Source organism: Ictalurus furcatus, chromosome 22, assembly GCF_023375685.1.
Source record: "Ictalurus furcatus strain D&B chromosome 22, Billie_1.0, whole genome shotgun sequence".
NCBI lineage: Eukaryota > Metazoa > Chordata > Actinopteri > Siluriformes > Ictaluridae > Ictalurus > Ictalurus furcatus.
Genome location: NC_071276.1, coordinates 15,984,753 through 16,009,149, shown reverse-complemented (window position 1 = coordinate 16,009,149; position 24,397 = coordinate 15,984,753). Strand labels below are relative to the sequence as shown.

The window sequence follows — 24,397 nt, the reverse complement described above, 5'->3', positions numbered from 1 at the left end:
CTAGAGAGAAGAACCTAAATCCCAAACCTCAAGAAGAGCTGTGATCGTTTCAAGGCTTTATCTAAAAAGGCTTTCTTTTCTTTATATATATATATATAGAGAGAGAGAGAGAGAGAGAGTATAAAGTGTTTTATATAGCTCCTCCACTCCTGCACAGTTAAGTGTAGAATTATTGGCACCCTTCATGAAAATGAACAAAAAGGCCTATCTAAAATGAATAATACTTACAGTTAGTAATATATAGGGACCCATAAATAGGGATATCATTTTATTTTAAACACTATATCTTTTCTAACGTAAAACGTAGTGTGATATTGTTTTATGCAAAACACTTGTTTCAAAATTATTGGCACCCCGACTATTGGAGACACTTGTACAGACATCATGAATCACTCCTGAACATGTTCATGCAGAAAATGTTATGCATATTGACTGCACTCCTCAGTGCAGACCACTTGGGTCACTGCAAAATACTGATTTCGGGTTCCTGCGAGCGTTTCTTTGTTGAGGTCTCCATAGAGCAATGGTTCTCAAACTTTTTCAGCATGAGGCCCCTCTTGTGTAGGGTGCATCCCTTTGTGGCTCCATAAGGTCATCATATTTTCATAATAATATTTTTTTCATGCTAGGCTCTACTGTATTAACTTTCTCAGCTAAAAGACTACATCCTCTATCTAAAAACCTGTCCATTTTCAATAGTCTTAGGTTTTTATCAGCGTGTGGCTAACAGTACAATAGTATATTGTGGATCAGGTGGTAGAGCGGGGTGTCCACTAATCGTAGGGTTGGCGGTTCGATTCCCGGCCCACATGACTCCACATGCCGAATTGTCCTTGGGCAAGACACTGAACCCCAAGTTGCTCCCGATGGCAAGTTAGCACCTTGCATGGCAGCTCTGCTACCATTGGTGTGTGAGTGTGTGTGTGAATGGTTGAATGAGACACAGTGTAAAGCGCTTTGGATAAAAGCGCTATATAAGTGCAGACCATTTATATCAACGGATGTCTCTGTTTGGTGTGTGTCTTAGTGTGCTGTGTATAATAGATTTAATTTATTAATATTTCTCATCTTTATGTACAAATGTTATCAATCCCGACTTACATACAAGTAAAATAATAATTAAAAAAATAATGTTGTAGAATTACCCCCCTGGAGCCATGTGCCAGCCCCCCAGTTTGAGAACCACTGCCATAGAGAAACCACTATGGCCAGGTTTGAACATATTTGGTTCATGATTCCATCATTCGTTATAAGAGTTCCTGACCCACTGGATACAAAACATTTTTACAAAAGCATCAGTGAGCCAACAACAGTGTTTTACAATGGGTTTGAGGGTTGCATGCTGTCCCCCTTTTTTAACATCAAGTGCTAATTTAGTCTAATGTGTCTATGACACATAGTACCAATAGTTCTACCAATAGTAGTTCCAGTGATGTTTGGTGAAGTCTAGGTGCTTTGTTACAGCTTTCATCATATTTTCAACTTGTGCAGGCCACTAATAACTCTCTTTTGTGTCTCTTTTGTGTTGAAACAAAGCTTTCAAAGCCAACATAATGATCTAAAACATGAACATCCCCATGATCTTGTATCATGTATATACTATTAGTTAATAATTCAGGGTTTATAATTTTGATGTATGTGTGATATACGTATTGTATGTGTAATACTGAAGCTTAGCTAATAAGTTGGAAAGATTTTTACGTGTGTGCAACCTCATATTTATACCTCAGGGAAACTGGAAATGTTTTAAGGGGGCGATAAATTATTATTATTATTATTATTATTATTATTATTATTATTATGGAAGAATATTGTGATAAACCGGTTTATGGGTGCCAATACTTTCGCTTCGTGTTTTCTGAGAGAAAACACTTCGGAGAAAGATTTTGTTACAGGAACGGTAAGTTGTTTCTCCAGTTGGAGGTGACATGGAACCTTTAAATCATTGTTTGCAGTCACTTTCCCACTTTCCCCATTCTCCTGAAATTCCCCAATAATTCTGACCTTTACAATATATTTATAAAGAAATACATTAGAATTCCTGTATGAATAGCATGTGCTGCTTCAGCATTATAGAACCTCCAACCTGTAGTATGTCGTCTCCGTCTCCTTTTTTTTCTCTAGATGCTGAATCTGTTTGTGGCTGTGATTATGGATAATTTTGAGTACCTGACCCGGGACTCCTCCATCCTGGGTCCCCACCACCTGGACGAGTTCATCCGCGTATGGGCCGAGTACGACCCAGCTGCTTGGTATGCCCCGACACACACTATTCCCTGCAAACAGAGAGAGATCTGAGTCACTGGCTTGTGTAGTATCACAGTCTGGAAGCTGTATTGGGGTCTGAAAAGCCTTTCCTGTCCTGTCATTGTTCTATAAGATAATATGTTACGGAGTATCTATACCCCTCTATACTCATACACAACCCTCATACATATGGGCTCGACGTGGCCATACGTGTCCAATGCCTATACTAATATACTCTCCGAGCTGAGCTTGCCTTACATCTGTGTCATGTCTTGCTTGTTTTCTCTGCAGCGGACGGATTTCCTATAAGGATATGTACAATTTGTTGCGAATTATCTCACCCCCTCTTGGCTTAGGGAAGAACTGCCCTAATAGGGTAGCATACAAGGTTTGCAAACCCCAGAAAACTTCCTCCACTCTTGCAGGCTCTGTGCGCCAATGCTCAGAGACCTGAACTGAATGGCTGTGCAATAAATGACTTGCCTATACACGAGCACTTGCCCTTTCAGACTTGACTGGCTTTGGTTAATGATGCTGAATGGGAAACAAAGCTTTCAATGCCAACATAATCATTTTCATGATTTGTAATAGTGTATGATATACCTACTCGTAGTCATATAGTCATATAGTATAAAACCAAAGTGTAACTTATCGTTAAGAAACAATATCTTCCGATACGCTAGATTGAAGCTGAGCTTTAGCTGAGTTTCAGCTTAGCTCACAGATTCTACAGCAAATATGAGTGGAAGGTCATTGGTTAAAAAAAAAAAAAAAGGCTGGGATTGAAATCTTTGTTTTCAAGCACTAAAAGAGGAAACCTGACATGATGTCTCTTAGCATGCACAAGCAGACATCTTACAAACAATGCAGCCATTCTGTCACGATCTACACCATGTGTGCACCTCTGCTTCATTCCATTATTCTTCCTCATCATCAGGGATCAACTCCTTCTCTCTTCCTCTAACCTCTAACCTTTTAGGATCCATCTTTGACCCTGACCCAGGCAAGGATGGCATCCCTGTCCATGACACTCTTGGAAATCTAATTAACACAGATTTCTGTTTCTTTGTTTGTTTGTTGTTTTTTTTTTGTTTTTTTTGTTTTTTTAAATTTGTATTATTTTTCATTTTGGTTCTGCTTTGTTTCATTTCATTTCCTCCCCCTCTCCTTTTCCCGTCTCTCTAACTCCCCATCCTTGTCTTTTGATTTTGGGTTCTGTTGCGTTCTCGACACTGTGAAGTGGCCGTATCAAGTACCGCGATATGTATGAGATGCTGCTCCACATGTGCCCACCTTTAGGTTTGGGAAAGAAATGTCCGCCACGAATCGCCTACAAGGTAGCCTGACTTCTCCTGCCGCGCCCCGCCCCCGCTCCGCTCACCCTGTCTTCCCATTGGCTTATCCTTCAGCCAACGTCTGTGCTCTGCAGTGTCTCCCGCCCCTTTTTTTCCTTGTTTTTTTTTTTCTTTCCCTTTGTGCCCGCTCTTTTCAGTGTGGCCCGTCTTTCTCCTTTCCCTCCTTTTCTTGGACCATTGTGCCCCTTCTCCACTTCCTTTATCATATAAAGATAATACTATAACAATATAACAGATTAGGACTTTGATAGAAAAGTCATTTGATTTTAGCATGTGCTTTATGCAATGAAGGGTCAAATATGTGATAGCTTAGCGAAGTCCCATGCTCAGACTTGGTTTACACCTGGTCATTTTATGCGTCATTATTTATTTGTTTGTTTATTTATTTATTTTAATGGGGGGGTGGGGGGTGGGGGGGGGGGTGGGGGGGATTATATCCAGATTTAAACCTGCATTTACATTTGCATCCTCGGTTATCTGTTACACCAATTACACCATCTGTTCCATCTGACCAGCTCTTAAACTCAGAGGAAGGAACCAGGAACTACGGACCATGTATCTTTATGATGTTATGTATCAGGAAGAGATTTCAGTTGTTTAGTGTGGTTCGGAGAGATGGAAGTATTAACTCTTCTATAACATCTGGATAAAAATGCATGCAAGACCTCTTGATATGGTCTCAGACGGTGGTTTAGTGATAGTGATCAGATTGACAGCAGTTTGAAATGGATGCTGGGAGCATTTCAGGATAATTTGCTTTTTGCAGGTACTGTAAGTTCATGTTTCTTCATGTGTTTGTATGTTTCAAAGAAATTTCTTCGAGAGTTTGTTTTTCAGCCAGAAATTGGTGCATGGAAATGCACAGAGCTAATCAGCTCACATGATTCTGAAGCTTGTGGCCAGAAAAGTGCACAAAAAAAATTAGAATCTCCATAACATGTAGGCAAGATGTCCGAGTGCTGAGATTAACCTGATCTTCATCTCTGATATTGTGTATTGCATATATATATTTTTTTTTTAGCTAATAACACACTTGTTTGTAACTGAAGCTAATCGCTGTTTCCCACACGGGATATTCTTGAGTCTTTAAGACTCAAATCTCACACCACCTCTGGTGTATTCACACTTCCATTCTTCTGTAAATTTGGTTCAGTTTTATTTACATAGTGGTACTAAACGTAGAAATTGACATAAAACAGCTTTACAGTAATTCAGATGTAGATTTAGATCCCTAACGGGCAAGCCAAGGAGAAACGTAGTGTTTGTGATTACAGCAGCAGCTCTTAGGTACAAAGCTACAGTATGTAGGTGAAATTATCCACTGAAGCAAGGGTAAGACTTGGGCATGAAGTGTTTTTGGGAAGTTCAAATCCTTAACGTACTATATCCATGTGAGCCTGTCCCCAGTAATCACTGGATATCTGGATATAATCCCGATACTCATTCAGACGCATGAAACGATTAAGTGTAAACTGAGTGTCAGTCAGTTTTACTTTCAAAGCTGTCACATTTTACATCGAATCACGTTACGCCTTTATTTATTCTGCATTGTTTGCGCACAGTATAAGCAGCTCAGATGCACCACTTCTCAATCAGATGCTTTGCAGAGATGAGTTACACCTTTATACATATGTAGATGCTTAAACGCAGTCGATCGAGCCATTCCAGACATTCCTATAGATGTTATAGTTGTGGTCCTGTTTTAATGGCCACAGGAATTCCTAGAGAACTTTGTCGTAAATGATTAACCTCTCAGCTTAGTGTAGTAAGGTCCCCTAATAACTGCTCCCTATCATACTTCTTTGTAGTGGAGCAGTGCATATGTGCGTATGTGTGTTGTGTGTGTGTGTGGCTTTAATCCACCAGAACTGTACCCACTCTATCTATCTATCTATCTATCTATCTGTCTGTCTGTCTATCTATCTATCTATCTATCTATCTATCTTGCTTGTGCTCTCATCCACTACATCCTCTGCGCTTTCTCTTATTTGTTCGGCACTCCTTTGTTACCTGCTGAGTGTGCAAGTGTGACAAGTAGTCCCTCCTTTTCTTTTCTTTCTTTTTAAATACTCCACACCGTGACTGCAACTGGATTCATGATCTTTCAGTTCACAGAAGCTCAACTCTTCACAGCACAATTTACCACATTAAGCAAAAGACATTACTAGAGGTCGACCGATTGATCGGTTTTGCAGATTAATCGGGACCGATAAACGATTGCTGGAACTATCGTTCATTTGCAAAAATCCACACTGATTAGTTTTTCCCGGTTGCGTCTGTTTTAAAGAGTACGAAAGCGGCCTCTAGAGGGAAAATAAAAACTATCACTGACTAATTTTGTTGTGTTATTTGAAGTTTTTTAAAATATATTCCTTTTGGCTGTCTCTATTTTTATTTGTTGTTTGTAGTGCTACTTGTATATCTTTTATTTACTTTAATATTTATATATTTATTTCTTTTTAAAAAATACAATACGTATTCATGGTACAGTCAGTGCTGTGTATTTTTATAATAAAGTTCAGCAATAGTTTACTTTGAGTGTTACATTTTCAATCAGTATCAATTTTAAAAACTATCGGTTGAGTAATCGGTATCAGCAGGTACCGCCCAACTTATTTATCGGTATCGGTAAAATCAACTATCAGTCGACCTCTAGAGATTACAGATTTACTGTATTAGTCCGTTGGCTAATACACACTTCTTTCTATAGTATTTTCGAGTAGTCTAAAGGTGCTTTCACATATGCAGGGTTTAGTCCGTTTGAAATGAACCCCGGTGTGTTTTCCCCCTCAGTGCAGTGAGAAAACACCAATCACACCCAGCTGGTCTGAGCGAGGTGTTTTTGGTCCATTTTAAATCAAAATGTAGTGTTTGATTGCAGTGAGAAACTGATTCAACTCTGAATCAACCCAACTACAGGAAGTGAACTCAACCTGGCATGTATTTTGGTTGCAGTATTTTTGTAGATGTGAGCTGCTAACATGAACCGTGAGGCATAAACTGAGACAGATGACAGAGCTGCAGAAATGCGATGCATTCTGGATAAATGAGAAAATAAACGTACATTTTATTCACACTCACCGGCAACTTTATTTAAAACACCTGCACATCTGCTCATTCACGCAACAACATGTGGAAACAATGCAATGCTTTGACTGTTGGTCATTTTTAGTTAATGGTGCCAGATGGGCTGGTTTGAGTATTTTAGAAAGTGTTGTTCTCCTGGGATTTTTCACTCGCAACAATCTCTAGAGTTTACACAGAATGGTGAGAAAAACAGACCAACAACAACAACAAAAACATGCACAGAGTGGTGGTTCTGCGGCCGGAAGCACTTTGTTGATGAGAGAAGTTCAAGTTAACAGGAAGGTTACAGAAACATATAAAATCACTCATTAATACCGTGGTGAGCAGAAATGCATTTGACTAACATTTTCACAAACACTAAGCCTTGAGGTGGATGGTATATGACAGCAGAAGACCACATCTGGTTGTGCTCCAGTCAGTCAGGAATAGGAATCTGAGGCAACTCCAAAACATGACTGGATAATTGGATAATTGCATGAATGTGCACGTGTACAGGTGTTCCTATTAAAGTGGCCAGTGAATGTACTGCACACCCGGGCCGCTGTGTTCCTGCTCGCTTGATTTTTGTGGTTTCTATGCGCACGTGTTAAAGGATTTGTTTAACGTATTTCAGTGAATACAGAGTTGAACCAATGTTATTTCATTTTATTTTGAGTCAGTGTAATCGTGTTCAGTGTGAAACCAAACGAAAGTAACCAAATGATCGATTTCGCTCTGATTCGGATTCAGGAAAGGGACTAATATGACGTGAAAGCACCCTGAGAGAAAGTCCACTCGATTTGTCCCAAGCTGTGTGCAGTGTTGAGCTCCTGGGGTCTGACTCACCCTCATGGTTATGCCTTCACGCTTCTCTCTACTTTTCTGTCACTGTGCCACTGAAGCACTTTTGTTGCAGATGTAGCCTATAGAAGTGAATGTGACTGTTTGAATACTGTTATGTCTCTGTACTTGTACTCTGTCATTTTGGACAAAACGTTTTGTGTGCTTCAGGCTAAGCGTCTGATCTTTATCGCAATATGTCCACGGAGAGTGTGTGTAAATTGGAACATCTCAAAGCATCTCAAAGTAAAGTGTCAAAGCATCAAATTTGAGCTAAAGCCTGTCAGAAGCACACAGATGGTTTTGGCCTTGAGATGTCTCGCAGGCTTGGGTTGTGTTTGTTTGTTATGTTTCACAGTGGGGTTTTTTTTATTTATGGGGATGGTGATGGTGGGGGGTGGGGGTGGGGGGGTGTTGCTTTTCTCCTCTAACTCCCTCCTGACTCCCCTTAGCGTCTGGTGAAGATGAACATGCCCATCGCCGACGACAACACGGTCCATTTCACCTCCACGCTCATGGCTCTAATCCGCACCGCACTGGAGATCAAACTGGCCTCAGGTCAGTCATTCAGCCTCCACGAGAAACGAATCTGCTCTAGTGCACTTCGAATGGCTCCGTTCCAAATCAACAGTCTTGCAATCTTTCTGTCTACTTTTATCTGTGCACTTATGTTTTTGTTTTATTTGAGAGGATGTTTCTGGTTTAAGTCAGACATCTTTAAATGTATTCAAGAATTATTAAAGTGAAATTAGGTGCATATGTCTTCAAATGGAGCTCCAGGTATAACATGAAAAATTTGTATGCATTGTTTTTTAAATTCCGTACCACAGATTCCAAACAAACAAACAAACAAACAAGCAAACAAACAAACACATACATAAACAAGCAAACAAATACACAAACAGACAAACAAATGAATAAATACATGAGAATAGGCAAATAAATTAATGAATGAATAAATAAGCAAATAAACCATTTCAAATAAATAAGAATGGGCAAATAAATAAATGAGCAAATAAATAAATAAGAATGGGCAAATAAATAAATGAATGAAAAAATGAACAAATAAACAATTTGAAATAAATAAATAAGGATGGGCAAATAAATTAATGAATAAATAAACAAATAAACCATTTCAAATAAATAAATAAATCAATAAGAATGGGCAAATAAATAAATGAATAAATAAATAAACCATTTCAAATAAATAAATAAGAATGGGCAATAAATAAATGAATGAATAAATAAACAAATAAACAATTTCAAATAAATAAATAAGAATAGGCAAATAAATCAATGAATAAATAAACAAATAAACAATTTGAAACACTGAATTGACAACAGAATCTTTTATTTTTTGGACAAAATAACAAAATGACTTTTTTTGAGTCACAACATCCACTTTGTGCCCCACAAAATAAATTTTCATCTACAAAATAAGAATAATGCTCACCCTTTTGTTCACACAATGAAGAGTAGTTTAGTCAGTTTACTGCACAACTTGAATAATTCATTTTGATTTTAGTTTACAAAATAACTAAATTGGCCAAAGTCGCTTTGATGGAGTTGAAATATTAAATAAAATTTCTTTGAGGATTAAAAAATAAAAGATGTTTTGTAAAATGAATTGAAATCTTTGCCAGTTCCCACTACTTAATGAAATGATGACGTGTTGATTTTACTTTATGTAATGTGGTGATTTTACCACCACGAATTGTTTCCAAAGCCAACTCCCGTTAATAAGCTGATGTTTCTAATGAGTCTGTTATGTAACTAACTAATAAGAAACTAACTGAATCCAAATACAAAAGATATGGGCAATGATCCGTCCACCACATCTTGTTCCAGATGTGCACCGAGCAGCAGATGTTAGTCTGAGGGATACTGAACTGGTGGTGTGTGTTTGCAGGAATCGTGGCCCAGCGTCTGTCTGATGCAGAGCTAAAGAAGGAGCTGGGAACCGTCTGGCCAAACCTGTCTCAGAAGACCATGGATCTCCTGGTGACTCCCCACAAACGTGAGCATCCCACACACCCTGCTGGTCCTAATTAACACTGTTCATCAACTTGAGCTTACTCCAGTAAGACATACCTTCACTGTCTTAGTTTGCACTAAGAGCATCTGAATCACCCAGCAGCTCTGAATCCACTTCTCAGAACTGTTTCATGTCATCAGCTACAAATGTACAGTTGAGGTCTAAATAAAATAATTAAATAAATAAGATGAATCATAAAAATTGCATTTTCTTATTTATTCAGTCCTGCCCTGAATAAGCTGTTTCACATAACAGATGTTTACATATAGTCCACAAGACACAATAATAACTGAATTTACACAAATGAACCCGTTCAAAAGTTTACATACCCTAGATTATTAATACCGTGTGTCGTTACCTGGATGATCCATGACTGTTTATGTTCTGTTCATGAGTCGTTTGTTTGTCCTGAGCAGTTAAACTGCCCACTGTTCTGCACATTCTTTCCTTTTCCAGTATCTTCTGCATATTTGACCCCTTTCCAACAGCGGCTATATGATGTTGCGATCAGTCTTTTCACACTGAGGACAACTGAGGGACTCGTACACGACTATTACATAAGGCGCAAATGTTCACTGATGCTCAAGGAGGCAATATGATACATTAAGAGACGAAAAAAAACCCTTGCGATAAATGATGAAATAAAGAGGGAAAACGCTCTCTGTAAACGTTACAGGATTCTCTTTATGACTAAAGGACTGAGGATTAAGATGTAAATGTAACATACCATGTGTATTTCTATATTTGTGATGATATATTTCTCTCATTGACAGCTAACGAGCTGACGGTTGGGAAGGTGTACGCTGCTCTCATGATCTTCGACTACTACAAACAGAACAGAGCCAAGAAAATTCAGATGCAGCAGCAGCAGTCCAAAGAGCAGCCAGGACCACAGGTCAGATAACAGACAGACACACACACACACACACACACACACACACACACACACACACACACACACAAATGCATGCGTAAAGCAAAATCTGATAAAAAAAAAAAAATGAGAAAAAAGATTTCATGTTCTGTTTCACAAGTTTTTCAGTTTTTCAGTGGAATTGTGAAGTTAACACACAAATACTGGAAGCTTATAATCGCCAACATTAAGACCTGCAAAATCATCACACAACGGCGTTTTATTGGTCATTAATCTCAAACATTGCATGTATCTGACATTGCATGACAAAAGTGTTATTTCTACAAATGAGCAAAGGGACATCATAGTCACGGCAGCCATCTTGAAGGTGAATCACTTCCATCTTCAGTGAAGACTCGGGTAGAAGGTGTGGCCTAATGCGGGATTAAGATAATAATATAGATACACTTTCATTTATATTGATGATGGTGATGTCTGACGATTTAGACGTGACTTTGGCATGATGGTAAACGTCAGATTCAAATTTCAAACGCTAGAACAGTGTTTCTCAAATGGGGGACCCCTAGTGGTCCGTGGCGTCATTGCAGGGGGTCAGTGGGAAAGTTTTTTTTGTCTAAGTAATATATATATATATATATATATATATATATATATATATATATATATATATATATATATATATATATATATATATATATATATATATATATATAGATAGATAGATAGATAGATAGATAGATAGATAGATTTGATACATTTTGTCAAATATATCATACGCCCATCAAATGGAAGAAAACTTTATGATATGTTTTAAAATTAACCAATTTGTTTATTCGCGTGAATTCACAAATCTGACGTTAGCTGAGCTGACGATCAATGGATTTATTTTAAATTTATGTACAAATTTAATGATAATTTGCAAAAACCTATGAGTGGTAGACAAGTCAGGTGTCGCATTGACTGATAAAATAAACAAAAGATCATTCAGAGAGTCAAATTAAATGTCACACCAACAATAAAATGTAAAAAACAAAACAAAAATAAAAATCTTGAAATGTTTTAATAAAATTTTAAATGTCCAATATTAGTATTATTCATGTTAAATATTAATAAAATAAAGTAAGATATATAGAAATGTTAAATATATAGCCTATAATTGTTGTGGAGTGAAGGGGTCCTTGTGGATTCTTCGAAATATGCTAGGGGGTCTAGAGCTCACAAAAGGTTGAGAACCACTGCACTAGGCATGTCTTGGTTGATTGAGTACATTTATGGCTATCACTTCATTGCAGCATGTCTAGAGGACTACAGGACACCAGTGTGTTGACGGTTGGAGTTTGTCTCTGTGTGTTTCTCTCTGTGTGTCCACTGTGTAGAACAATGTGGGAGCTCTCCTGGAGCCCATTCTGAGCCCTATGCAGGGGAAAAGCAGGAGCATGATGGACTGTCCATCAGATATCCAGTCTCCCATCAGACCCAGCTCTGCCACGCTGAACAACGGGCACACACCGTAGGCCCTGATCACTCGGCTTCTACACACACACACACACACACACATACACAATGCAGCATGACTGACATACTTTATACAAAGCATGGACCTGATTACTTATTTCTCTTTTCCTGTGCGTTTTGTGTATACTCACGTCATTATCATGTTACAATATTGTTTCCCGTTATAAACCCAGCCATGACAACACCATTAAAGGCTCCTCGTCTTGGGCTTCAGAGAAAACCAAAGAGGTCCAGAGGTCAAAGAAGCGACCCATCCTGAGAGGCCAGTCAGAAGAGATCTCAAACACAAACACCGCCCAGGTACTTGGGGAAAACAGGTCTTCTCACACGCCTTAGACATTCCTAAACTGTTTTATTTCACTTGTGTAAATGTGTGAGTTTATGTGGTAGGTGTCAGTAGAGATGAGGAAAATGGAGAACAGTTCCAACACGGTAGCGCCTGCTGGTTTAGAGGGTCAAGGACGAGCGGTATCCATGCCCAAACTCAGCGCAGAAATTCAGGTAACCTACGTATACTGTAACTGATACATAGTTATGGATGGGTTTTTGTTTGTTTGTTTTGTTTTTCACATCACTCGGTATAAGCTCTAGAGACTGTTGTGAGTGAAAATCCCAGAATCTTCAGTAGGGCAAGGTTGCATTGAAGCTGTTTTGGCAGTTTGTGTTGACCCGACACCTTACTTTTTATTTTAATTTTTTAAATTGTTGCTGTATATTATTGGAACCAGTATAAGTCATAAGTGAACCATTTTGGGTGCAGGGGTATTATAAGCTCATTCACAGCCCATATTGTCATATCACAGCAACACAGTGACTACATTTCCCATCCTGCACTGCGGCCTACAAACATGGCCGCCATGGACTGCAATTCCCAGAACATTCACATTCATACTAATCACGCACACCTGCATCCAATTCACAGCACTCACAACCACAGTTTAAAAAGACTGTTTGAACACGATGACTTTGCGAAGTATTGCGTGTTATCACCGTACCAAGCGTTTGTACCCTGTTCCTCGTTTTATTTCATGTTCTTCTTTCTGGTTTCTCGTTCTCGATTCTTGCCTTGCCTCGTTTATGCCTGTTTGTTGATCGCCTGACTCGTTACCAGTTTTTGACCACGCTATTGTCTCATGATTTTTCTGCCTGTCTCTCTTTATTAAAAGCTCTTATCTGTACTTACATCCGTCCTAACCTCCATTACCTGGAATACGTGACACATATGCATTAATCTCATTGAATTCCCACAAATGGAAAGCCTCAACATGATCTCACTGTCATTACCATTACTTACTATACATACAAGATAATATAGATGTATTGCTGCAGACAACTGCATTGGTTTAACGCACCAGTTGTAATGAATGAACCAGTTGTATTCAAGCTTTGGAGAGCTGGAGCGAGTATATTGGAGTTAGTTTGGGGAAAAACTGCCAACTCCGAGGTCTGTATTGACTTTCTGCTTAAGCTAACAGATACTGCATAGTGGCTTTTAATAAGAGTGGTTACCCAAGGTCAAGGAATAACTCCTTGTTTTTCTTACAGCACATATTTTTAGGCATACTTCCACACTGTTTGTTTGAATACCCAATTTAGCTATGGCGAATTTTCACCAGTTATATGCTATCGCATGATGGATACCAATAAGGAAGGGAGAGGACAAACAGGTTTTTTAAACTGCTGCTCATGTAACACCCTTGAGGAGAATTCTGTTTACATGAGCTAACAGATACCCATGATTGGCTAGTGTCACTGTCAACAAAATAAAACAGAGAAAGGAAGGCCATTATCCCCAACCAGAGAACAAGGCCAATTATGCTCTCAAAATCCATGGCCACGGATGGCTGGGATTCTTTCTGATTCGAACTCTTGATTTCCCGACAACAGGATGAGTGCTTAGACTGTTCAGCCACTCTGGAGCCGTTTGTTTTTATTGTTATTGCCATTTGCTTGCTGTGGTTTTTAACCTCTGACCTTTTCCAAGCCTGGAATCTCAAAACCCTTGAGATTGTAACGTGATTACCAGTTTGAGCCCTTCATTAGTACAGTTTCAGGCAAACTCCTGCGGTTCAGCTCAGCTACAGGGCATCTGACGTGACATATTAGATCAGAATCAAAGCACTGCTGCACAAGTCATTTTTGCCTGTAATATAGAAGATGATTAGGAGGCTTACAGTAATGCGCTGCTTCAAAAATGGTAGGGATTTCTCACATTTCCCTGGTGTACTGGATTTCCATCCTGGGAAAGATCGAGAGAAAGTGCTCAGCAGTGTAATAGTGGTAGACTAGTGAAGTTTCAGCACCTGCTCATATGACCTGCTGAAATCCCTCCTATTTCATCCAGAGACTCTTCCCACCCACCCCATCTCCACTAGCTGACCCTGGCACTGTTCCAGGTCTGCAGCTTGGCTTACTTCAAGAAAGGCTACACAGCACAGAAACATTCAATCATGGCCAAAAAACACAGGCTCCGGAGCTGATAATGGACCAAGAATAAAACATTGGCCATGTTGTTTCAGTTCCTAATGGGAAATGGCCTTATTTGTTAGAATGAAACATTCCCCCTGTTTTCCATCGGTCCATTCCTCCAATCAGTTTGTGTGCAATCGATTGAGTTCATTAGCGCCATTACATCCATATTATAAAAATGGACGGTTTTGATTATAAAATCCAATAGGCTAAGCTGTGTTTGAAGTCATAAAATCCTCAATATATGCATACGTGTGACTGTGTCATGATACGTCACACTTAATCCATTGTTCTATCCATGAAATGCCTTAATTCTTGTCTGATACGTTGCTTAGCAACGAAATCTTATTGTTAAACGGCTACGTTGCATGGCGGAAGAATTTGTTATTGCGAATATTATTAATAATAAATGGAATTATTTATTGAACACTGGATTTTATCATATTCTAGCATATTTTAAGAACACCCATATCCATGATACAATCACTGTATATACAAACACAGACCTTCTCTTATTACTTTATTGCACGACAGTATATTAAGAAATATCGCCACCAGAGACTACAAGACCACAGAATCATAGAACACATCTAGAAAAGGTCAAAACGCACCTTTTAAAAAATAAGACCTTATATGTTGCAATATCAACCCATAATGAAACCATTACAAAACCGGAACCACGAGAACCACCGTTTTCTTGCAGAAAGACAAAAGTGCCAATAGCAGTTGTGAACAGATTTTCAATTGAACCACTGAGTATTACCACAGGGTCACCATCAGAGACCACCAGACGCCTGTAGGACCTTTAAGTCCCATTAAAAAAAAAATCAAATCCATTTAGAACTAGTCACAGGTCACATGTTAAACCATCTGCATTCTTTACATGTCAATATAAAACCACAAAATACCATTACTAACCATTATAATCCATTACAAAGCCACCAGGAAGCAGGAAGTGTAGTGTGCCGAAGTATAGATTTTGCATTTGGTTTCACAAACTAATCCTGAAACCGGCATATGATTATACATTGAAGCTTTTCTTTTCCTCTAACAATTAAATCATTCCCTCTGCTCTCTCCTACATGGCACTTTGACAGAGAAGTCATTCACGTCACTCTCCAGGAACCTTACTTGCAGTATGTATTGTTTCAAATCCTTCTCCATCTACTATATTGAGAACTTATTAATACATTCGTGGTATTTATTACTAGGCTGCTGTTAAACACACAGGCTTGAATTACAAGCAGTATGTTGACCCTATGTTGTTAAGTGGGATTTTAGGATTAGGTGGCACAGACAGATTGTCTGTTTTAAAGCATGAAATCAAAGAGACGTGACATATAAAGTGTCTCTGTGAGGACACCTCCCCTTTAATCATCGCAGCCTGACTCTACACCTTAAGCACTGTTGCTTATTGCAGTATGTTGTTAAATGCTAAGCCTGAAACTGCTAGTCAGGACTAAGCTTAAGCAGCTGTCCCAGATGTACCACTCTTTATATTTACTACTTTAAATAGACCTTTGTGGCTTGCCATGGGATTTGCTGTAATTAATATTGTCTGATTTTTGCTCTCCTCACCAGAGGGCAGTCTTGAGTCACTCACTGCTCACTGACTATTATTTGAAAACAATTCTACAGCACTTATATTTGTTCCGACAGTTCTATATCAGTATTTCTACATTTCTTTTTCTTGCGTAGCCGATTCCTGACTCCCCCCTGAGACGTTCGGTGTCGACGTTTGCGCCACAGCGTCCTCCGGAGGTCATCGCGAACGACTATGTTCTGGAGAAGCCTGCACAAGAGCGACCGCATCACCATCATCATCATCACCGCTGCCATCACCGGAGAGACAGAGAGAAGAAGCAGAGGTCGCTGGATAGGTCACCCGGGGGACAGCCTAATAGCACGGGTGGTCAGTGAAGATACATGTTTAAATACAGAACACACACACACACACACACACACATAGATACACATTGTAATATCAATGTAATATCCTATGGGATGTTTGTTACATAGGTATTACTTTGTTATTGTGGAGTTACACCTTGACGTTGTTGTGTTCTATTCTGATCGGACCGAGAACCAGGATATCCTCTTAACCTCGGTTTAAAAAAGTATGTTTTAGTGAGACTGACCCTCATTTATGACTAGCAGGGTTATTGAAAACTCAGCTAACGTTCTGAGTTACACTCCAAACCGGAAGACTTATTGTTGTTGCGGTAACATGCACATCGATTTTCAGTTTCAGATTTGCACTCAGAATAAATGAATGTATAAAATCAAGGCTGTAATTCTACCGTGCACTCGTGCAGACCCGAGCCGGAGCCAACGTGTGCCGGATCTGCTGCAGGAGCTTTAGCATGCACCTGGCATCCATCAGCCAGATAAAAGGCTCCGACAGACACTCCGTGACCTGCTAATTTATTGGGATATCACAGCAGGCCAGCCGTGGGTAAAAAATGTCAGAACGCACTGAGAAAACGAAGTCCAAGAACCACGAGACCGATGTGTGAGGAATGTGGAATTCTGGAGGGGAGGGGAGGAGAGACGAGACGAGGAACGGCATTTTCAAGCTCCCTTTTGATCTGTAGGGAAAGTTATCGATCAGAAGTGTAGTTCAGAAGCAGGACATCGCCTGATTTGAAGACTTTAAGAGGCTTTTAGTGTTATCATTATGATCGATTAAACTGTGAGTGGATTTCTTTTACGGACGTTTCTGTATTGTCCATACAGTATAGTGGTGCAGTGAGTTAATATCCTGGGGCCTTATTCTTATAAGCGAAATATAAATTCCACAAACATTGTAGGGATTTTTTTTTTCTTCTCTAAACGTTATTCGGAAGTAAATCATCCATACACGTAGCTATTTTGATGCCTCCGTGGGAATGAGGTTCAACTTATTGCACCACACTATATTAACAAAGATCACTACCAGAGACTACAAGACCACAGAACCATAAAATGCATCTAGAAATGGACAAAAGGCACCTTTTAACAAATAAGTCCTTCTATATTGCAATACCAGCTCATATTGAAACCATTACAAAAAGCATCAAGAACCACTGTCTCGTTGCATGAAGCCAGAACTGCCAATAACAGTTCTGAATATAATAGCTATTAGATTTCCTATTGAACCATGGAGTATTCCCACAGGGTCACCATCAGAGACCACCAGACACCTGTAGGACCTTTAAGTCCCGTTAGAAAAGAATCATATCCGTTTGACTGAACGAAATCCGTGGTGCAGTGAGTTAATATCTTGGGGACTTATTCTCATAAGAGATACAAAATACCCGGTCAAGCATTTTCCACAGTAGTGCCCTTATTTGGACCTTAGTGGCATTTTTTTGGATTATTAACCATAGCTATTTTGATGTTTCTGTGGGAGCGAGGTTTATCTTTAATTGTCCGTACGTTTTTTTATTTTGAAATTCTGGACATTTCCGGTGTATTACTACAAAGCAGTCTGGGCCTAACGTTTCCCAAAAGCATCGAATAATAAAGATCAATGATAAATGATCTATACTTCTATATGCTTTTGGGAAACTGTGTGCTATTCGATAAGGCTAAAATATACGCTAGCTCGTGGTTACAGCTGACTCGATCATATTCGAGATTTTCTTTACCCCTCGTCCGTCTGCTCACATTTTATTTGTCTGGGTTTCAGGCACGGCAGCTGACTCTGCGGGGAACTCCTCGTTCCGGGAGAGAGGGCACGACCGAGGCCGTTCCCACGAAAGGAAACACCATTCGTCGACGGCGGAGAAGCAACGTTACTACTCGTGCGATCGCTACGGCAGCCGTGAGCACTTTCCCGCTAAGCCTGCTCCAGCCAGCTGTGCCACCTCACCCGGAGAGGCTCAGGAGACCACCTTCACCAAGCAGGTGGGACTGAAAGCTGGTTAGACAGTAGAGTGGAGGCTGGTATCGAATTTAGACACAATTTATGACCTCAGCTTGTGGTGCTGAGTCTGAGATCACGGAGTACCTTATTTCCCTTTAACTTTTTAATAAAGCACTTTATTTTGCTCTATTTCTATTTACATAGTTCAGATAAAAACAAAGAAAAATGTTAGTGCTATCATATGGCTTTGGCATTTAAAAGAAAATGTGTGACGAAGAGGTCAGGGTTCCAGTGTAGCGAGATTCCTCCAAGCGGCACTGCGTGATTTATGATTCTCAGGGTACTGAACACACACTGATGTTTTAACCCGGGCAGCTGAGTCCCTATGAGCTGTTGCACATGCACTTCAGTATCATTTGTTTTTCAGGTCCTTGGAATGCGCTGGATTTTATTCTGCATGTAAACAGTGTGTTTTTATTAGTCTGTGTGGCTGTTTTTCCTTATCCTGTATATCAAATGAAACTTCTTCTTCTTTTTTTCCCTTAGTGCAACCACTCATAGCCTTTCACTTCTTTTTCTGCTCTTTTCTTCTTCACCATTTATCTGTGTATCTTGTTTGTTTTTCTGTTCTTGTTATTTTCTGTCCTCTTGGTGCTGTCTTCTTTGTCTTTGTGCTTCGTGTATCCTTTTCCCCCTGTTGTTGTCTGTCATACATATAACTGTTTTTTCCTTTCTGCTTTCTGCTCTTCCTTTCCTTTCTTTTCCTTTCCTTTCTTTTCCTTTCCTTTCCGTCCCACTCCTTTCCACATCCCTTTCCTTTCCTTTCTTTTCTTTTCCTTCCCACTCCTTTCCTTTCTTTTCCTTTGCTTTCCTTCCCACTCCTTTCTGTCCCTTTCCTTTCTTTTCTTTTCCTTCCCACTCATTTCCATCCCACACCCAACTTCCATATCTTCTTTTCCTCACCTCTCTTCCCTTCCTTTTTACTCCCATCTCTTCCTTTCCATTCTGCTTCTCTCTCTTCCTTTCCTTTCTTTTCCTTTCCTTTCCTTTCCTGCTTTCCTCTCTTCGTTCATTGTTTCTGTCTTCCTTTCCCTTTCTCTGTTTCCACTTTTCCCTTCCTCATCGTGGCCCCTTTGCTTATTTGATCCATTTTTACGCATTACCCTCATCGTTTTATTGTTTTGATTTGCTTGTTAAATTTTCATCTAGGGTAGTGGTTGGGCTAAAGGGAGCCCGGTGTTGTTGAGTTCGGGCTCGAGCACGCCCAGCCACGGGCGCAGGCAGCTGCCCCAGACGCCCCTGACCCCTCGCCCAGCGGTGGCCTACAGGACTGCAAACTCCTCCCCCGTGTCCTCTGCGGGCGCCCAGAACACCCTTCCTCCCCCGAGTCCCGTAATACGCATCAGCTCCGAGCCGTACCTCCGGCCCCAGACCACGCTGCTGAGCCCACAGCAGATCGTGACCCTCCCGCCGCTGTCCCAGCATTCCCTGCTCGGGATGCCCAACGGGTACCACTACATCACGGGCGTGACCGCGGGGCCTGGCGGCAGCAGCGACAACATCCAGCGCTACTACCCCAAAGCAGAGGGGGAAGAATGGTGCTAGTACGGCTTCAACAGAAACACATACACACACTCAGAAACACATACACACACCGATCTGCTGACGATTCTCAGTGTGTTTTTCTTTTTCTTGTAAAAGTTTGATGAGTTTTATCATCTCTTGTTTCACGGAACATGTGTATGTGGACATGCTTTCATTTTTGCAGAGAGGGAAGATGTACATGAAAACAGAGCCCCAGACTGCTTTTTGATGTATTTTAATATTGTCTAACCGGGCTTGAATTCTGCCTTTATGATAAAGGCATGCTAGATCTGGATGTGTGTATATATGTTTCTGCTCTTAATTCCCTGCCTTTGTGAGAGAGGTCACAGTCTGACTGATGGACAACCACAACAACAACAACAACAACACAAAAAAGTCTGGGAAAACAGTGACCTTAACCGAGAGCTCAACTGCTTAGAATACAACGTGTCGTCTGGGCAGCTGTCCAGCGAGCCGCGACTCCATACACAAATTCCCATGTCTGGCCTTTTAACACACACACACACACACACACACACACACACACACACACACATATATATATATATATATATATATATATATATATATATATATATATATATATAACTTGATGAAAAATGCTGAAATGTTGGTAAGAACATTACATTTTGTGTGTTTTCCATCTCTGGAAAGCTGAACCATTCCTGTGGGCTATGTATGCACACACACACACACACACACACACACATGCACAGATTTATTTAACACACTCCATGAAGGTTATAATTATTATTTTGCTGCTGATGACCATTCCTAGCCTACGTCACTCTGTGAGATGTTGAGGAACCGGTAAAAATGTCATTTCTTTTGTATAAACGAAATATTTTATCTATTCATTAGGTGCGTTTTTTTTGTATTATATTGTAAAGATATGATGGTGTTTTACGTGAATTGCTTACAGTTTCATCGTCCTGTCAGGTCTACCATTTCTTACAGACTGCTCCAGACATTCTTACAAAGTGCCTAACCTTTTGACCTTTTGAATATATTGTAGTAATGAAGCGACCTCAGACTTTTTTTTTTTTTTAGCGTTTAAGGACGTGACAGAAAGGAGGACCGAAGAAGCTCGGGGTTTTGTGGAACTACAAGGTGTTATGACTGCAGGCCTTAATCAGGAAGCAAAAGAAACTGTACATTCTTCAGTTTTTCTTTTCCTTTTTTTTTTCTTTCTCCTTCTTTTTTTTCGGAATGGAAATGACAGTATGATTATGTTTGATTTGTTTTCTTGTACGACCTTTATTTCTTTTTTTTTCTTTTTCTTCTTCTTACATTTGTATTACTTTGTAATGGGGGAGGGTGGGACTTGTCAAACTCAAATGCAAAATATTACTTAGGATGAAATATAAGAATGAAAGTAGTCATATATTACTACTTTACACATCATAACCACAATTGCATGTTTTTCATGATGATGATCAGGTTAATGATGGTGATGTATGTGTAATTTGTTTTGGTGAAGACGCTCAACTGGGACATCATCGCTAGCCATTGGCTTCACGGTTCAACCTTATTTGATGGTGTGTAAAGATACTGTAAGAAAGACAGAAACAGCAGCAAAAAGCCACTTTTATGATGTATAGCTTGAGAAAGTCAATAATGAGTGGGGTTTATTTATTTATTTTTTTTAACCTACTACAAAAAAAAAAGACAGAAAAACTAGTCAATACATGAAATGTGCTTGTCCCAGTGTTAGTGTTAGTGATTTGTCCACCCCTTGGCCTTCCACATGGTACTGGCTCTAACTGACCTGCTGCCAGATGTTGAGCTGTATATCCAGCTTCTGTAGCCGTGATGGCTGAGAACCAAACAGAGACGCTTTGCAGAAGCTGCACAAAAGCCAACACCCAGTAATGGAATATTACTTTGTTTCGGTGGCTTGGGACTAAAAAGGTGTAACTTAACATGGTTTTCGGAGATCAAAGCTAGCTGACCAACTTCACGCTGAAAAGAAAATGTCCCACGAGTGTTTGAGCACCACTTTCCTTTGTAGCACTGCACACACAACTTGTTGTCCATTTAGCTGCTTAGCATGCAGTAAGTAACAGGGACCGGGGCCTTTAATGCCTTTGGCCATTGAAACGACAGGATATTGATTGAAAATGAGTACTTTTAAGTTTAAAGTAGGGCTATGCAACAAGAAGACACTTTAAAAAAAAAAAAAAAAAAAAAAAAAAAAGAAACATCATTCATTCTGTAGCTTTACCTGCTGGGATGTCCAGATTCAGCCTTCCGCATGATCGTGACCAAATCTTTTCTATAAAAAAAAAAAAAGGAATAAAATGTATGAAAAATATATATTTTAGAATGCACAAAGGCACAATGATTAATGAAGCAGACGTCACCAACATGTCTTTAAAAAAAAATACATAAAAATCTGCAATGTATCTGCATGCATCAGAGTTACCCACTTTGAAATTGTAAAAGCAGAGCGGGTGTTTCGAAAAAGAAAAAAAAAACCAAACGCATATTTTTATATGGCCATGCTTTAATTTCATGGCTGTGCTGATAAAGTTGTCACCGTTTTTCATGCTGAAGTGTGAAACACCTCTTTGCACTCCTGATACGTCCTTCAGATGATGTTGTCCTTCAGCACGCTGCCACCGTGGCTTTAAACCGCACTCCATATATAATCCACTTCATCTATACTTGCAGTTTCATCACTATTAAAGTCCAACTTTACAACCATTTGGCAACCGGTTGGTTACCAAACCCGGAAATGGCACCCCGTCCTTTCTGCACATCTAGTTTAATGTGGCTGTTCTCTTTGGGGAATAAAGTAATGTTTGCATGGTCTGACGATGTACGTGCATGTTGAACTACGCATTGTTTATCTTCATACTTTTTTGATACGATGTATTCTTTCTCGGTTCTGTTTTTAAAATGACATTTGATATAAATTAAGGGGTTTGTTGAGGCATAAAAAAAAAACAAAAAAACAAGTTTCTATATAAACTCAGTATTGAAAATTGTGCACAGCTCCTCCAGTGAGATAGAGCTGGAACAAACACCCTTTATTTGGATTCTACGTCTCACTTGTTTGTTGCCTGATTTCTGTTGATTTCAAATGGCCAGAATTTGAATTCTGCAGTTGTTTCTACCTTAATATTTTGTATGAAGCAAACTCCTTGAATTAAAAAAAAGGGAAACCAGACTGTTTTGAGTGTTCTTTGCTGTTCTGTTTGTCAATAGTAATTATTTTCTTATGGTGTGTATATATAAATGCCATTCTGTATGGGATGTCCAGAGTCAGCCATCTTCATGAGTGTGAGTAAAACATTTCTTAAAAAAAAGAATTAAAATGTACAGTCTTAGAAGGAAAAAAAATGAGAATTTAGAAACCTTAAGGGTTCTCCAGGTTGTTCTTCTGTGGGTGCGGTGTGTAGAACCATGTAACAGAGGATATGTCTTTTAGAAAAGGACTTAAGAACAACCTATTTACAGTAGGAGGTCTTAACTTGCCAAAGAAAAATACGGAAATCCCAAAGTCTCCATATGTACTGGACAGGACGATGTTTGCCACCACGTCGGTTGTGTCTTCGTCTGTGGATGCTCGTGGATGTTCACTTCTTCTCGGTTGGTCTGCAACACTTCCAGTCTTTTTGAATTTGGTAATCAGTTTGGCAGCAGTGTCGTGTGTGTGATGTGCTCGCCATATTTCCAGTTAAAGTCCATCACAACCTTGCAACAGCTTCAGTATAAGAGTATAAAATATATCTGTATAAAATATATCTAAATATACTGTATAAGAGCTAAATTATTATTATTATTATTATTATTATTATTATTATTATTATTATTATTATTATTAATTTTTTCTTTTTTTAACAATTGTATGTAACTGCTCTTATATTCACTCTGTATTTACATGAACGGTAGATGTATGCAGAATTATCCAACACATCTATCTATCTATCTATCTATCTATCTATCTATCTATCTATCTGTCTGTCTGTCTATCTGTCTGTCTGTCTGTCTATCTATCTATCTCTGTCTGTATGTCTATCTATCTATCCATCTATCTATCTGTCTGTCTATCTATCTATCTATCTGTCTGTCTATCTATCTATCTATCTATCACTCTGTCTGTCTATCTATCTATCTATCTATCTATCGCTCTATCTATCTATCTGTCTGTCTGTCTGTCTATCTATCTGTCTGTCTGTCTGTCTGCCTGTCTATCTATCTGTCTGTCTGTCTGTCTATCTATCTATCTATATATCTGTCTGTCTGTCTGTCTATCTATCTATCTATCTATCAGTTGGTTTCTTTAAAAACTACACCTAAGAAGATTTATGCAGTTTTAAAGGCAAATGATGGTCACACCAAATATTGATTTGATTTAAACTTTTTATTCAATGTATAGTCAAATTTAAATGTAGTACTGTTTATTTTATTATTTATAATGACTATATCATACTGTGCTGAGTGGTGTTTAGCTGTTATATCTAATACATATATATATTAGTAGTAGTGTTTTGGTAAACTGGGATTTGTAACTCCTAAGTGGCTCGTGCAGTTTTGAA

General features: G+C 39.2%; 1 protein-coding gene across 2 annotated transcripts in view; it reads left to right on the top strand.

Moving 5' to 3' along the window:
- The window catches only part of cacna1ba (calcium channel, voltage-dependent, N type, alpha 1B subunit, a), a 137,920-nt gene extending 114,901 nt beyond the window's left edge, over positions 1-23,019 (top strand). The window contains exons 37-48 of one of the 2 annotated variants that reach the window (XM_053610569.1): positions 2,125-2,252; positions 3,488-3,584; positions 7,961-8,066; positions 9,418-9,525; positions 10,317-10,438; positions 11,794-11,927; positions 12,106-12,232; positions 12,323-12,433; positions 15,499-15,537; positions 16,100-16,313; positions 18,072-18,289; positions 20,904-23,019. In XM_053610569.1, the coding sequence (XP_053466544.1) occupies positions 2,125-2,252; positions 3,488-3,584; positions 7,961-8,066; positions 9,418-9,525; positions 10,317-10,438; positions 11,794-11,927; positions 12,106-12,232; positions 12,323-12,433; positions 15,499-15,537; positions 16,100-16,313; positions 18,072-18,289; positions 20,904-20,918 (1,419 nt within the window). In that variant the 3' untranslated portion in view covers positions 20,919-23,019. Of the gene's footprint in view, positions 1-2,124; positions 2,253-3,487; positions 3,585-7,960; positions 8,067-9,417; positions 9,526-10,316; positions 10,439-11,793; positions 11,928-12,105; positions 12,233-12,322; positions 12,434-15,498; positions 15,538-16,099; positions 16,314-18,071; positions 18,290-19,457; positions 20,339-20,903 lie in introns of those variants that run through there. The other variant, XM_053610568.1, reaches the window with a different exon arrangement.
- The last annotated feature ends 1,378 nt before the right edge of the window (positions 23,020-24,397 follow it).